This window comes from Anomaloglossus baeobatrachus, chromosome 6 (genome assembly GCF_048569485.1).
Source record: "Anomaloglossus baeobatrachus isolate aAnoBae1 chromosome 6, aAnoBae1.hap1, whole genome shotgun sequence".
NCBI classification, from domain to species: domain Eukaryota; kingdom Metazoa; phylum Chordata; class Amphibia; order Anura; family Aromobatidae; genus Anomaloglossus; species Anomaloglossus baeobatrachus.
The window spans coordinates 388,986,141-389,002,960 of record NC_134358.1 but is presented as its reverse complement, the minus strand read 5'-3'; the positions used below and the strand labels follow the sequence as shown (position 1 = coordinate 389,002,960).

The 16,820-nt window shown below is 48.8% G+C and overlaps 2 protein-coding genes across 3 annotated transcripts in view; one reads left to right on the top strand and one right to left on the bottom strand.

Moving 5' to 3' along the window:
- The window catches only part of KBTBD2 (kelch repeat and BTB domain containing 2), a 56,076-nt gene extending 48,918 nt beyond the window's left edge, over positions 1 to 7,158 (top strand). For both annotated transcript variants that reach the window (XM_075315093.1, XM_075315094.1), the window contains exon 4: positions 4,015 to 7,158. In XM_075315093.1, coding sequence (XP_075171208.1) covers positions 4,015 to 5,547 — 1,533 coding nt within the window. In that variant the 3' untranslated portion in view covers positions 5,548 to 7,158. The remainder of the gene's footprint in view (positions 1 to 4,014) is intronic.
- Positions 1 to 16,820, bottom strand: part of LOC142243933 (uncharacterized) — a 140,920-nt gene that overhangs the window by 123,425 nt on the left and 675 nt on the right. The window lies entirely within an intron of this gene.

Genomic DNA, 16,820 nt, shown 5'->3' with positions numbered 1-16,820 from the left:
GGGAGGGAGCGAGCAGCACATCACGGAGGGGAGGGGAGGGGAGGGAGCGAGCAGCACATCACGGAGGGGAGGGGAGGGGGCGAGCAGCACATCACGGAGGGGAGGGGGCGAGCAGCACATCACGGAGGGGAGGGGGCGAGCAGCACATCACGGAGGGCAGGGGAGGGGAGGGAGCGAGCAGCACATCACAGAGGGGAGGGGAGGGGGCGAGCAGCACATCACGGAGGGGAGGGGAGGGGGCGAGCAGCACATCACGGAGGGAGGGGAGGGAGCGAGCAGCACATCACAGAGGGAGGGGAGGGGGCGAGCAGCACATCACGGAGGGGAGGGGGCGAGCAGCACATCACGGAGGGCAGGGGAGGGGAGGGAGCGAGCAGCACATCACAGAGGGGAGGGGAGGGGGCGAGCAGCACATCACGGAGGGAGGGAGCGAGCAGCACATCACGGAGGGGAGGGGAGGGGAGGGAGCGAGCAGCACATCACGGAGGGGAGGAGCGAGCAGCACATCACGGAGGGGAGGGGGCGAGCAGCACATCACGGAGGGAGGGGGCGAGCAGCACATCACGGAGGGCAGGGGAGGGGAGGGAGCGAGCAGCACATCACAGAGGGGAGGGGAGGGGGCGAGCAGCACATCACGGAGGGGAGGGGAGGGGGCGAGCAGCACATCACGGAGGGGAGGGGAGGGAGCGAGCAGCACATCACAGAGGGGAGGGGAGGGGCGAGCAGCACATCACGGAGGGGAGGGGGCGAGCAGCACATCACGGAGGGGAGGGGAGGGAGCGAGCAGCACATCACGGAGGGGAGGGGAGGGAGCGAGCAGCACATCACGGAGGGGAGGGGAGGGGAGGGAGCGAGCAGCACATCACGGAGGGGAGGGGAGGGAGGAGCGAGCAGCACATCACGGAGGGGAGGGGAGGGAGCGAGCAGCACATCACGGAGGGGAGGGGGCGAGCAGCACATCACGGAGGGGAGGGGGCGAGCAGCACATCACGGAGGGCAGGGGAGGGGAGGGAGCGAGCAGCACATCACAGAGGGGAGGGGAGGGGGCGAGCAGCACATCACGGAGGGGAGGGGAGGGGGCGAGCAGCACATCACGGAGGGGAGGGGAGGGAGCGAGCAGCACATCACAGAGGGGAGGGGAGGGGGCGAGCAGCACATCACGGAGGGGAGGGGGCGAGCAGCACATCACGGAGGGCAGGGGAGGGGAGGGAGCGAGCAGCACATCACAGAGGGGAGGGGAGGGGGCGAGCAGCACATCACGGAGGGGAGGGAGCGAGCAGCACATCACGGAGGGGAGGGGAGGGGAGGGAGCGAGCAGCACATCACGGAGGGGAGGGAGCGAGCAGCACATCACGGAGGGGAGGGGGCGAGCAGCACATCACGGAGGGGAGGGGGCGAGCAGCACATCACGGAGGGCAGGGGAGGGGAGGGAGCGAGCAGCACATCACAGAGGGGAGGGGAGGGGGCGAGCAGCACATCACGGAGGGGAGGGGAGGGGGCGAGCAGCACATCACGGAGGGGAGGGGAGGGAGCGAGCAGCACATCACAGAGGGGAGGGGAGGGGGCGAGCAGCACATCACGGAGGGGAGGGGGCGAGCAGCACATCACGGAGGGCAGGGGAGGGGAGGGAGCGAGCAGCACATCACAGAGGGGAGGGGGCGAGCAGCACATCACGGAGGGGAGGGAGCGAGCAGCACATCACGGAGGGGAGGGGAGGGAGCGAGCAGCACATCACGGAGGGGAGGGGAGGGGGCGAGCAGCACATCACGGAGGGGAGGGAGGGGGCGAGCAGCACATCACGGAGGGGAGGGGAGGGGGCGAGCAGCACATCACGGAGGGGAGGGGAGGGGAGGGGCGAGCAGCACATCACGGAGGGGAGGGGAGGGAGCGAGCAGCACATCACGGAGGGGAGGGGAGGGAGCGAGCAGCACATCACGGAGGGGAGGGAAGGGGAGGGAGCGAGCAGCACATCACGGAGGGGAGGGAGCGAGCAGCACATCACGGAGGGGAGGGAGCGAGCAGCACATCACGGAGGGGAGGGAGCGAGCAGCACATCACGGAGGGGAGGGGAGGGGAGGGGGCGAGCAGCACATCACGGAGGGGAGGGGAGGGGGCGAGCAGCACATCACGGAGGGGAGGGGAGGGGGCGAGCAGCACATCACGGAGGGGAGGGAAGGGGAGGGGGCGAGCAGCACATCACGGAGGGGAGGGGAGGGGGCGAAGCAGCACATCACGGAGGGGAGGGGGCGAGCACCGATCACGAGGGGGAGGGGCCGGGCAGCAGATCGGAGGGAGCGGTGGCACTATGACAGATGGAGGAGGACAGGGTGCACGATCCCAGTCCTCCTCCATCTGTCACAGTGCCACCGCTCCCTCCGATCTGCTGCACGGAGGTGAGGGGCCGGGCAGCAGATTGGGGGGAGCGGTGGCACTGTGGCAGATGGAGGGCGGCAGCGGATCGGGAGGTGTGGGGGTGAGGGTGCGGGCAGGAGATCGGGGAGACAGGTGACAGATCGCGGTGGGCAGCGGCGGCGGCGGATCGGGACGCTTTTCATACAGTGCAATGGCAGCGCGGCAACTTCCGGGTCCCATGCTCCGGTCTCAGAACAGCATGGGACCGGAGCTTGTCGCCCTGCCATTGCACTGTGTACACTCACTGTGTGCTGGCGTGCTGCAGGGACGATGACGGGGGCGGTCACCGGCAACAGCTCCACTGTGATTGGAGAAATCGGTCACAAGACCGATCTCTCCAATCAGAGCAGTGGAGCTGGGGGAGGGTGATCCAGTGAGGTCACCCAGCTCCAGCCAATGGCCAGTGCTACAGCTGCACTGGCCAGGGCTGGAATTCAATGTTTCAGTCATTTTAAATGGCTGGAACATTACAGTGGCTGTGATTGGTTGAGCGGCGTTCGTCAGCCAATCACAGCCTCCGTAGGTCCGGGGAGGAGGCACCACCCCTCCTAAGGTCAGGAACAGGTCCCCTCCTCCCCGAATCTGCGGTTTATGTTAACCGATCGCAGTCACCGGAGGCTCCGGTGCCGCGATTCCGCATGACGGAAAGATCCGTCCTTGGTCGTAAGGCCAGGGCACAAGGACGGATCTTTCCGTCCATGGTCGTGAAGGGGTTAAGGACCTTTTGGTGACTTTAATCATGTGACAAAGGGCTCGTTACTTTCAGGAGTTTTAAAAGAACTTAACAAGGGACAGGCTGGTATGTAGGATTGCCATTGTGGGGAAGGAGCGCAAACTGGGCAATTCCTAGGAGTCTCAGCGTTTATATCCTGGTGAGACTGCTTAAAGGGAACCAATCATCAGGACTTTCATATACAAGCTAAAGCCAGTGCTATACTGGCACGATCAGGCTGATTCTATACATACCATTAGTGATCAGATCAGATGTTTAGGTTTTGAAATCCAAAAAAGTAAAGTTTATAAAATTAGCTGCTTGATGTGTGACAGCAGCTGAAGAGCAGATAATATATTCATAGTTATCCCCTCCCCCTGTTAGAATTAGCATAAGCATTATACAAATGATTCACTGCCTCTTGCAGGAGCTGTGAGGTCATACCCATGTGACCAGAAGGGGCAGGACCTCAGCCAACAAGGATAATTTTATAAACTTTAACTTTTATAAACTTTAAGGACCTTTTGTGACCTCACTTCATGTGACTGTTGTAACAAAGGTCTTTTAATTGCAGGAGTCTAAAGCTGAAGAGGAGTTGTGTATGTAAAATATATTACATTATATATTGTATATATTACACATACTGGTGTGTGTGTGTGTGTGTGTGTGTACGGAGTTGGAGAGTTACGGTGATGCACCAGAAATCTGCCACTGTTGCCACTGGCAACCAATCACTGTTTTTCTAGAATGGTTTAATTGTGTAATTAAATCTGACACTGCTCGATCATGGACAACAAAGCCAGGTTTTCTAGAACTAAAACTATTTTGTTAATTAAGGCCAGTTTTTGAGTACTTACAATGCTATATCTAACCCCTACTTTTTGTTACAGGTGGATGATGTATTGCAGCTCTGTCGAGAATATTTAGTTAAAAAAGTCAATGCCAAAAACTGTGTTCGACTGATGAGTTTTGGTGACCTGTTCAGCTGTGAAGAGTTGAAGCAGAGTGCTAAGAGAATGGTGGAGCACAAGTTTACGAGCGTGTACCGCCAGGAAGCGTTTATGCAGCTATCCAGTGAACTTTTGATAGATCTTGTAAGCAGTGACAATCTAAATGTGGAAAAAGAAGAGAGTGTTAGAGAGGCTGCAATGTCATGGCTAGACTACAACACCGTGTCCCGTTCACAATACTTGTCCACCGTGCTAAGCCACCTACGCATTGATGCTCTATCGGAGGTTATACAGCGGGAATGGTTCCAAGGTTTACCACCAAATGATAAGTCTGTAGTAGTCCAAGGACTGTATAAATCAATGCCCAGATTCTTTAAACCAAGACTTGGCATGACAAAAGAGGAGATGATTATAGTAATAGAAGCTGCTCTGGAAAACCCTGGTTGTTACTCCACCATCTGTTACAGCCCGCAGGCAGAGAAGGTTTACAAACTTTGCAACCCTCCCTCAGAGCTACTTAAAGTGGGGGCAGTTGTGACTCCTGATAATGATATTTATATTGCTGGAGGGCAACTACCCTTAAAGACTGCCAGAAGCAATCACAACAAGCCAGGCAAGTTTCCGGCTACTTTCATAGTAGCAAATAGTTTTTATTGGTTTGATGCCCAGCAGAATACTTGGATTCCAAAGACCTTCATGTTGTGTGCTCGTTTAAAGCCTTCTTTGGTATGGTGTGATGGATACATCTATGCAATAGGAGGAGATAGTGTTGGTGGAGGACTCAATCGAAGGACCGTGGAAAGATATGATTTTGAAAAAGACGAGTGGGCATTGGTGAGCCCTCTTCCAAGTGCATTTCAGTGGAGTGTTGCTGTTGTGGTCAATGAATGCATTTATGTCATGGCTTATAATCTGACATATTGCTACAATTCACGTTCTGGAATCTGGGTAGAAATGGCAAAGAGGCAAATCAGTAGATGCTTTGCATCTGCCGCAGCCTTTGATGGCAAAATCTTCTACCTCGGAGGCCTGCAAACCGACAACAACTCTGGTGTAAGGCTACCATCCGGCACTTTGGATGGCTCTTCCTCTGCGGTTGAAGTGTTCGACCTGCATAAGAATGAATGGCATTTGGCAGCCAATATTCCCGCCAAACAATTTACTGACCCCTGTGTTCGAGCAATGGTCATCTCAAATTCCTTATGTGTTTTTATAAGAGAGACACACATGAACGATAAAGCAAAATATGCCATTTATCAATACAACATGGACCTCAACCAGTGGTTTCTGCGTCAGCAGATATCTGAGCGTGTTCTGTGGGATTTGGGCAAAGAGTTTCGATGCACTGTAGGAAAGCTCTACCCATCATGTCTCGAAGTATCTCCATGGAAACCTCTAACACATGTTTTTTCACAAGATGGTACAGATGACTTTGAACTTGATGGAAATATGGTTTCGTTACCCCCAGTATAGCTATCTTCTAACGAGAGACTGCGTATATGCATGGCTCTGTTTCCGCGATGAGAATTCCTAAGAACTGCATAAAGTGGGCTTTAGAGAACTAAGTTTGCATTGCTTACTATTCAAACTTTCTTTTTATGCCCTATGTAACATTTGTAATCTTTAATGCATTTATATCGGGAGATATGCTTCCAGTATCAGAAATATTTGACCAGCTAATGGGAAAAAAACTTTATATATTCCAGCCTTAGCATTCAGTTTTACAAAGCATTTAAACTGTATCCCTGTGGGGTTTTTTTTGTTTGTTTTTTTTTTTGTTTTTTCTCCTCTTCCTTGCCCCTTTTTATTGCAAAAAAAGGTGCAAGTTTTTGGATACACAAACTATTAATGGGATTGTAAGTCTAGATGCTTTCTGATATTCTTCCATTACCCATATTCCTGTTTAGTTTACTAGCCACTTTGTGTGCTGGACTATACATACAAATGTGGAGTGTGACCCCCATCTATGTATCTATGCCGATCTCTCTCTCCAGGGATAAACGTGCTTGCTAAAATAAGACCTTATACGTTCTTTAAACCTCAACTTTGCCTCTTCAGTACACTTACTACTGTATAAATAGCTTTTCCTTTACATATTTACTCGTAAAAGAGGCCTAAGTCTAGTGGCGTGACCTCCTCTCCAGGAAGGACATATCTCAAGCTTTGTAATCTCAGTTTTACGTAACAAACTTAAGCGTGCGATGTAAACTAATGGCCCAGAGCAAGCTTGACTTGGAAGTATGAAATATGCAGATGACCTGCAAACCTTTTTTATTTTTTACAAAGCAATTTATCACCAAAGTCCCACTTTAACCTATATATATTATATATAAATATATTTTTTTGCTAAATTCAGACTTTAATGCTGGGGAAATGTAGTGTTTCACTTGATAACACAGGTCAATACAATGACTGACTGCAGGCTCAGTCAGGCTGTGCAAGGAGCATGTGTTTGTTGTCAATAACCTGTACCTTTCTGTTGTAGAATACAGGTCTTCCAATATGGACTTTTTTTTTTTTTTTTTTTTTTTTAACGGTCCTTCTGGCGTAACCAGGCATCCAACCGATTTGCCAGCCCCTCGTCATACGGGTCCCTGTGGAGCTTTAACCCTTTTACTGCAACTTTGTCATAAAGGGGTTAAACAAATGGAGTTCTCACCCTCTGTAGTGATGGGAGCTCACTCATTAGAAACAAACTGCTGCTGTCTTTCTTTCCCTTCCCACATTTGTAAACTTTTAATGTTGGATTACCAGCTCTTATATAATTAACTTAACAAGCATTTACTGTAGTGTGATTGTGTATTGGTATACCCTAGATTTTTTTTTTTTTCTCTTTCTTCCCATTTTTGTTTTTTATTTTTTGGGGAAGGGAAACAAACTGTTCAGGAATAACTTACTTGGCACGAGAGCGCAAATGCCCTTGTGCTGCTCTGGCATTACTATCAATCCCAGGAACCACTAGCGGTAGAGGGGCACCGTCGCCAACTCAACATGAGCACAGGTGCTTCATGACAAACCCTACTAGCATGTTCAGCTGCATCATGTTCTGGCACTGTATTTTGAATGACCTTAATTTATTAAAAAATATTCAAATGATTGTGGTGTTGTGATTTATTGAATGAGCCTCATATTTTATACTTTGTAGCCCAAATTTTTTAGTGCTTTGTATATACTACTTGTTTTCATGACTGACTTTAAATCAGAAAACCAAAGACTTAAAAAAAACAAAACTAAGGTAGGTTATAGTACTGTTTAGGTGTTTTGTTTAGTATAGATTTGCTGGACAAATGAATAAAGTATAGATATTACTACCATTTTTCTGATTTATGACCATATTAAATGACATTTTGGAGGGTTTTTTTTCTTGGGCCTGTTTCACAGAAAACAGACGTCTTTCACTGACGTGTTAAAAACGCATATGTCTCTCCGTATGCTGTGATTCACGGCACACATGGGTTCTATATGTGCTATCCCTGATCAGTGATAGCACATGGCGGTAAACTCACATGTCCCCACTCCTGCTGTCTGTGGTGCTGAAATCTCCTGGATGCTGTATCCAGCTGCTGTCTCTCACCGCTGCAGCTACTCCCGGGTTGGCTGTGCAGGGCATAAATGCATATGCAAAACCATAATTAGCCAGCTAGGAAGCAGCAGAGCGCAGAGGCTGAACACTGCGTCAATGGAGAAGGCGAGTAGGGAAAAAGCTTTTTATTTTCAATGTACAGTGGAACCTTGGTTTACAAGCACACTCCCAGAACGGATTGTTCTCGTAAACAAAGTTACTCGTCTAGCAAAAGAAAATTTCCCATAGGAAATTTTAGCTCAGACAATTTGTTCTAAAAGTTGTGCAATGTTCCATCCTGGTCCTCTGTTGTGCTATTCCACACATACACAAACCCATTATGCTCACCTCCTGGTTCTTGTAGTCCACAGGTATGTGTGTCCGGTAACCATCACGACCGATGCAAGAGCTTCCGCAGTCAGCGCCTCAACAGCAGACGTCATACACAGGAGCTGCTTGCCTCTGATTGATTGGTCAGCGCACTGCCTCTGAGAAGTGGCTGTCAATGGAAGCTCCTGCATTGTCGCAATGGTTACTGGATACACATACTGTACCTGCGGACTACAAGAACTAGGAGGGTAAGGTGTGTGTGTATATAAACTGCAAGAGCGGGTCAGAGCGCAGTGAAACTAGGGAACCGGAAGTATGTGCAGTGAGTATTTGCTCGTACAGCAAAGATTGCTCGTAAACAGTTACAAATGTACAGCAAGCTTTGCTCGTATAGCAAAATACTTGCACACAAAGTTACTCGTAAACCGAGGTTTCACTATACGTGGTTTTTCTGGAAAGTGTTTCACAGATCACACCCTAGTGTAGTCATCAGTGATGCTAGAAAAAAAAAAATGGACATGTTTCCGTGATATGTGTGCAGACACATTGTTTGTTAATGGGACTGAGTATGTATAAAAACGGTCACATACGTATTAGAATCACCCCTGAGCCTCTTTACCTTCATGACCGAGCCATGTTTTTTAATTCTAACCAATGTCACATTGACAGAACTGGAATGCTTCAACGGATCCCAGTGATTCCAAGACCTTAGTTTTTTGTTTTTGTTATTTTTTTGTGACAGATTCAGGTTAGTGGTTAATGTAGGACATTTTTTTTTTTTTTTTTAAATTAGTGAGATCGGAAATTTGGCAAACATTTTGCAACTGTCAAACTTTTTTTTTTTTTTTTAATATCTATACCCTTACAACTCTGGTTTATCACACAATCTTTCCAAAAATTGTGCTCATGTAAATCTTCTCTGTTTTATAAGTTAAGTTTATCTGCAATATTTTTTTTTTACCACATTTCATGTGACCTTGAGGGGCTTAGGTGAGAGATACCCAAACGTGATAGTACTCCTAATACTGCTCAAAACCACCTCCAAGAAGTTTATTAACCCTGTTAGGTGCTTCACAGAAACTGAAGCAATGTGGAAGGAAAAAGATGAAAATTTTGTATATTTTCCATACAAAAAGGTTACTTTAGCCAACGATTTTTCATTTTTACAAGTGAAATGGAAGAAAATGTATAGTACAACTTGTTGTGCAAGCTCTCCTGAGTATGCAGATACCTCATATGAGGTTACCTGTTTAGGCTCATGGCAAGGCTTGGAAGGGAAGGAGCACCATATGTATTTTAGAGCTCAAATTGTCTGGAATAGATGATGGATAACATGTCGCGTTTGGAGACTCCCTGATATGCCAGAATAATGGAGCTCCCCCCCCCCCCCACAAGTGACCCTATTTTTGAAAACTACCGTAGACCCCTCAAGGAATTTATCTAGATGTTTGAGAACCTTAAAGCTCCAGGTGCTTCAGAATTTATAACCTTAAGTTGTGCAAATTAAAAAAAAAAAAATAAATGTTTTTACCACAAATGTTGCTTTAATGCCAAATTTTTCAAATTCACCAGGGTATCGGAGATAATACACCATGCAATTTCTCCAGAGTACAGCAATATCTCATGTGCTTGAATATTACTTATGAGGCACAGTACAAAGTGAAGGGAAGGAGAGCCATATTGGAGTGCAGATTTATTTGGAATGGTATACAGGTGCTATGTCACAGACAGAACCCCTGGGGTGCCATAACAGCATACTCTCCACAAGTAACACCATTTTACAAACTGCACATCAACACTACAGGTGTTACAATTTTATACTATTGGGCGGTGAACGAAAAAAAAATAACATTTTAGTGGTTAAAATGTAATTGTTGTTTTTTTAACCCCAGATTTTTAATTTTCATAAGAGGAATAAGTTAAAAAAAAAAAAATTAAAAAGGCCCCATAATGTGTTACACCATTTCTCCTGAACATAGCACTACCTCCCATGTGACCATACAGTACTGTTAGGCTGCACCACAGGGTTTGGGACGGAAGGAGTGCTATTTGACTTTTGAAGCACATTTTAATTTGGTATTCCTTTTGGGAATTCATTTATGGCTGTACTGACGCTTTAGTCTCTGGAAAACACCAATGGTGTCAGACACAATGGATGATTGCAGAATTAAAAATTGCAAATAAGTCATTGTTGTGCCCAGTACTTTGTAGTGTCTGCAGAATGTGCTTCTAAGAGACATACACCCCGTAAATGAAGCGGGATCTCACTGCAACAATGACAAAAATGTGGATGCTAACTCTGGTTTAGGCACATTCTGGGCTCAGAAAGGAGAGGGCCATTAGGATTTTGGAGCACAGATTTTGCCGGATTTCTTTGGAGGGGGAGCCATAGCACTTTTTCAGAGCCTTTTGTGTTACTAGTAAAATCGAATTCTCCTATAGTTCAGTTAACAGCTGACTGACCGTAGCGGGCACTTGAGGTTTTGTGGGTTGAGTAGAATGCTATTTGGTGGAAATTTGGGTACAGAACCTTGTGGATCAGTCCACATTTATCCAGTGCTCTATGCTTAGCACTTACATCAGGGTTTTCATCTACAGATCTGAAATGTGATTTCAGGTGAAATTCCCGACAAATCTATTCACTTAAGGCCCTGTGACACACACAGATAAATCTGCAGCAGATCTGTGGTTGCAGTGAAATTGTGGACAATCAGTGCCAGGTTTGTGGCTGTATACAAATGGAACAATATGTCCATGATTTCACTGCAACCACAGATCTGCCAAAGATTTATCTGTGACAAGGCCTTAAGGGTGACATGGTGGCTCAGTGGTTAGCACTGCAGCCTTGCAGCGCTGGAGTCCTGGATTCAAATCCTACAAAGGACAAAATCTGCATTGTTTTTGTTCTCCCTGTGTTTACGTGTGGTCGTTCCACCCCCCCCCCCCCCCGCGTTCTCAGTTTTCCTCCCACATGCCAAAGACATACAGATAGGGAGTTTAGAATGTGAACCCCAATGGGGACAGTATTGCTGATGTATGTAAAGGGCTGCAGAATGTTCTTTCTATATAAAGATTATATTACAATGAGGCAGGAGAGTTTATTCCTGACACTCATTGGCTTCTGTTCAGTCGTGTTTGTATTATCAAATATAAAAATACTTGATTGCTGCACTTTTGTGCACGTCTAAAAAGATGGACACCGCTGCACCACAGCCCAGATGCAAGGTCAAACTGCCTCATTACAGTGAATTTTTTTTGTTAGGAATTTTGTCTGAATCTCATTTTCACACAAACCCTGGTACAAGCTCAGTGTAGAGTGCAGGAAAATGTGAGCCAAGCCTTACTGCGATCTTAGGGAGGCAGAATAAACAAATCAACAGGAGTTGAAGAATTTGGCTTTATTTTTTTTACGCCGTTTACTTTGCGGTATAAATGATTTAGACGGTTTTGTTCACAGGTCAGTATTACAGTGATGCTCCATTAATCTAAAAAAAAATTTTTTTAAGGTTTGGCTACTATCACAGAACTTTAAAGAAGTTGTCCAGTTACCAAAACTGATTTTTTTTTTCTTTCTGATAAATCTTGCTAATATGTGCCCCTCAACACATCTATTATGTTTTTTCAGCAAAATTACCTTTTATTGTGCACTAGCAGCACATGCTCATTGCTGGCTCCAGCTCTGATGGGGTTAATCTCTCCTCTGACTTCCTGTGTTCAGTTCCTACAAGTCCCAGAACTCTTTTTGTGGCTCTAGGGCGGTGTCTAGCTTATCGAACACACCCATTGTGTCTAATACACCCACTCTGCTCTCCGACCAAACCCTCCTCCCTGCCTCTTCCCAGTTGAGGCCCAGAGAGAAATCACAGATACAGCAGCTCTGCACAGCCAGGGGAAGAAAGTGTGTGTGTGTGTGTGTGTGTGTGTGTGTGTGTGTATGTATATATGTATATGTGTATATATATATACACATACATACAGTGTGTGTGTGTGTGTGTGTGTGTGTGTGTGTGTACAGAAATTATGATTGTTAGTCTGCGAAACATGTGAAAAAAATAATTGGGGAAAAAAAAGTGAGGGGGAGATGAGATTGCTTTTCTTTATCGTTCCTATGGGAGACCCAGACATTGGGTGTATAGCTTCTGCTTCCGGAAGACACACAAAGTACTATACTAAAAAGTGTAGCTCCTCCCTCCTGAGCATATACACCCCCTGGATAACCAGATCTAGCCAGTTCATTGCTTTGTGTTCAGGAGGCATACATCCACACATGCATTCTCATCTGATTTTTCATTTTTGGAAAGTTTTTGAAGAAAAGCGGGTCCAAGCCTGGACTCCCGGCATGTCCCTTCTCACCCCACTGTGTCGGCGGTGCTGTTAAGGTTGATTTACAAGGCTGGAGCCTTACATGCCGCGCTCCTTCACCATCCCTCGGGCTCTGGCTTGAAGTGGGAGCCAGCACGGTTCTCCTTGCTTTGCAGGAGACCGGTCTCCATCCGCAGCCCTTCAGGATCCTGCTGGACGGAGCACTCATCCCCAGGGACTTGGAACCCTGCGTCTCAGCAAGCTAAGTACCTGAGACGTTTATATTCGGAGGGTCCCGGTACTTTATTATGGTGGGAGAGTGTGCTGTGTAACTTTTGTGACATTTCCGGCCGGTTCTCTGGCTGTCGCCTGAGAACCGCGCCGATGGTGCCTGCGCGCCGGCAGCATCGCTTAAATTTAGGCCCCAGCTTCTCCGGAGGCCTACTTTCGATTTCACTGCCCTCGCATGTCAATCATGCAGAGGGACAGTGCGGCTCCGCCCAGCGGCCGTTCGGCACAGGGGAGGGACACTCCTCTCTGAGTACATGTCCCCTCCCCTGTAAATCTCCTTGGCCCTCCAGATCCCGCTCTCAGAGCAGGTCCCGCCCCCTCTCCTCGCTCCGGCGCCATTTTCTCAGCGTTTTTCTCTAAATCAGCGCTGGCTGCAGCATCCCTGCTAAGCTGCTTGGGGGTCCGGGCTGTGGGATCTGGAGGGCACACAAACGGTCTGGTAAGCCACAACCTCCGGTTGTGGACCTTCTTATATACTCTCTGGGGGTCATTCTGGCTCAGAGCCCCCACTTCAGCAGCATGTCTCACACGAGGAGCAAGGCTGCAAGACTGTACTCAATATGCACTGCATGTAAGCTCGTGCTGCCTGAACCGAGCACATATCCACATTGTGATGCCTGCTCTAACCTGACAATGCCTTAGCCTGGAATCGCACCCACAGTGGTCCCTCCGGCTGCTCCGGTGGCTGAACCCCCGGCTTGGGTAGAATCCTTCTCTAGGTCAATCTCCCAGTCTTTTGCCGACTCCATGGGACAGCTGTCCCGGACTTTGCTGAACATGCATCAGCCCCCTTCTCAGGGCGCCTCTGCTGCTAGGGCTCTCTCAGCAGAGCTCACAGAGGATTCTTCATCTGGTCCCAGACCCCGTCCTCCTAAAAGGAGACGCAGGGTCCCCTCTCCTAACTCGTCCCGTGGCTCTGATTCACGAGCTGACTCGCAGGATGAGGAGGATGCCTTTACTGGAGGCTCGGACGCTACCTCCATGTGCCCCATTGATCTGTCTGAAAGTGACGCAGATGTTAGTGATTTGATTGCGTCCATTAATTCTGTACTGGACCTCAATCCGCTAGTATCAGAGGAGCAACCCTCTCTGGCAGAAAAGCACCAGTTTACCTTGCCTAAGAGGACAAGGAGTGTGTTCTTTAACCACTCCAGTTTTCAGGCCACTGTGACCAAGCCTAGGGCCTGTCCTGACAAACGCTTCCCAAAGCGTGGTTCTGATGACCACCTCAGGTGGAAAGGGAAAACGGTCAAGGAGTGGGCTCATTCACCAAAGGTAGACCCTCCGGTGTCTAGACTCTCAGCCCGGACTGTTGTATCAGTGGCTAAATGGCACCTCTCTTAAGGATTCCACTGACCGCCGGGTTGACCTTCTGGCCAAATCTGTATATAAGGCGGCTGGGGCCTCGTTCTCCCCATCTTTTGCAGCAGTGTGGGCTCTCAAGGCCATCTCTGCTTCTCTAGAGGAGATGCATTCCCTCACCAGGGAATCTATGCCTGAAATGGTTGCCTTAACTTCCCAAGCTTCAGCTTTTTCATCCTATGCCATGTCTGCCATGCTGGAGGCTTCTCACCGCACTGCGGTGGCTTCGGGTAATTCCCTCGCTATCCGCAGGATCTTTTGGCTTCGAGAGTGGAAGGCAGATGCTTCTTCAAAGAAGTACCTTGCTGGGCTCCCTTTTGCTGGATCCAGGCTATTCGGTGAACAACTGGATGAAATTATTAAGGAAGCTACTGGCGGGAAGAGTACTTCCATGCCACAAACTAAAACAAGGAAACCTGCCCAGGGTAGGAACCAGTCGAGGTTTCGTTCCTTTCGTTCCTCCAACTGGTCATCCTCTAAGCCCTCGGCCTCGTCCACTAACTCAGCCAAGGACCAAAAACCCAACTGGCGCACAAAGGCGCGTCCACAAAAGACCGCAGGAGCTGCTGCCACTAAGGCAGCCTCCTCTTGACTATCTGGCCGCGCCAGCAACGTCCTTAGTCGGTGGCAGGCTCTCCCACTTTGGCGACGTGTGGTTTCAACACATCCCGCACCCACTGATCGGAGACATCATCTCCCACGGCTACAGGATAGAATTCTCTTCCAGCCCGCCAAACAGATTTTTTTTCTGTCAACTCCCCCCTGCTCCAAGGCCGCCGCCTTCTCTCAGGCCGTGGCATCCTTGCAGGCCAACGAAGTAATTGTACCGGTTCCCGCCCGGGAACGGTTCAGAGGTTTCTACTCAAATCTCTTCCTAGTCCCCAAAAAGGACGGTTCCTTCCGGCCCATCCTGGATCTCAAGCTTCTCAACAAGCATGTTCAGGTGCGGCACTTTCGCATGGAGTCTCTGCGATCGGTCATTGCCTCAATGACCCAAGGAGATTTCCTGGCATCCATCGACATCAGAGATGCCTATCTGCATGTGCCAATTGCAGTTTCACACCAGCGTTGGCTACGTTTTGCAATCGGAGAGGAACATTTCCAATTCGTGGCTCTCCCCTTCGGGTTAGCCACGGCCCCTCGAGTATTCACCAAGGTCATGGCAGCAGTGGTTGCGGTTCTGCACCTCCAGGGGTTGGCAGTGATTCCTTACCTGGACGACCTTCTAGTCAAGGCTTCATCCAGCGCAGACTGTCAGCGGAGTGTCTCGCTCACTCTCGCCACTCTAACCCAATTCGGGTGGCTTGTCAATCTGCCCAAATCCACTCTGACTCCGACCCAGAGGCTCACGTACCTAGGGATGCAGTTCGAGACTCTGCCGGCACTTGTGCCCTTAGTCAAACGGCAGTCCCTCCATCTGGCGGTGCGCTCTCTGCTGAGGCCCCGCCGTCATTCCATCAGGCACCTGATGCAGGTGCTGGGTCAGATGGTGGCATCAATGGAGGCTGTTCCCTTTGCCCAGTTCCATCTGCGTCCTCTGCAGCTGGACATTCTCCGCTCTTGGGACAAGCGGACTTCCTCCTTGCACAGGCTAGTGGCTCTGTCGCCACAGACCAGGGGCTCCCTTCAGTGGTAGCTTCGGCCCCTCTCTCTGTCTCAGGGACGCTCCTTCCTGGCCCCGTCCTGGGTGATCCTCACCACGGATGCTAGTCTATCTGGCTGGGGAGCGGTATGTCTCCACCACCGAGCACAGGGCATTTGGACTCTGTCCGAGTCAGCCCTCTCGATCAATGTGCTGGAAACCAGAGCTGTGCTTCTGGCTCTCCTAGCCTTTCACCACCTTTTGGCGGGCAAGCACATCCGAGTCTAGTCAGACAACGCGACAGCGGTTGCCTACATCGATCACCAAGGCGGGACACGCAGCCGCCTGGCAATGTTGGAGGTTCAACGCATCCTTCAATGGACGGAGGACTCCAAGTCCACCATATCCGCAGTCCACATCCCAGGCGTGGAAAACTGGGAAGCAGATTATCTCAGCCGTCAAACCGTGGACAGTGCAATACTACAAAACACTGCACTCTCATTTGGCATGAGGTAGACGTAAAAGTAAATCAACAGATTCGTTTTTTTGCGTGCAAAAATAAGTGTATTTATTTATAACAAAATAAGTGGGAGGGACTAAAGGACGTTTCGGCCCAACCTGGGCCTTCTTCATACCAAGTCACACTGGAAGAGGATAGAGAAAGAAAGTAATCACTATTTACATATAAAATAGGAAAACATATTTACAAATCATATACATATATACATAATTACATGAATCAATATGTCATTGTGGTTGTAAGAACAAGGTCAGTAATAACATTTTGGTTGAAGAGTGGAAGAAGGACTCGACAAGGTAAGAGATGACAGTGGATTGGCGTACCTCCATTCATAGAAGCGTTAGTTTCACTAGAGAAATTCTTCTTTCCTTATTATAAAGGTTATTGTAGGTGCAGAGCAGGTGGAAAATTCCACCCAGGAACAAATGATTGTACTAATCACAGCGTATAAGCCCTGTAGATAAAGGGTATAGTTATAGGGGAATAGCATTTCTATATAAGGTTAGCACTGCGGGGGAGGGGAGCAAGTTACCTTGCTTGCTTTAGCAAGTAGATTGTTCATGCAGTTTGCTTTATAGGATAGAGGGATTTTAGTGACTTAAGGAAAGAAGAATTTCTCTAGTGAAACTAACGCTTCTATGAATGGAGGTACGCCAATCCACTGTCATCTCTTACCTTGTCGAGTCCTACCTCATGCCAAATGAGAGTGCAGTGTTTTGTAGTATTGCTCTATCGTCTGGACCTAGGTCCCCTCACTAGCACCTCATAAAACTACTCATTTAATGACAGTGTTCACA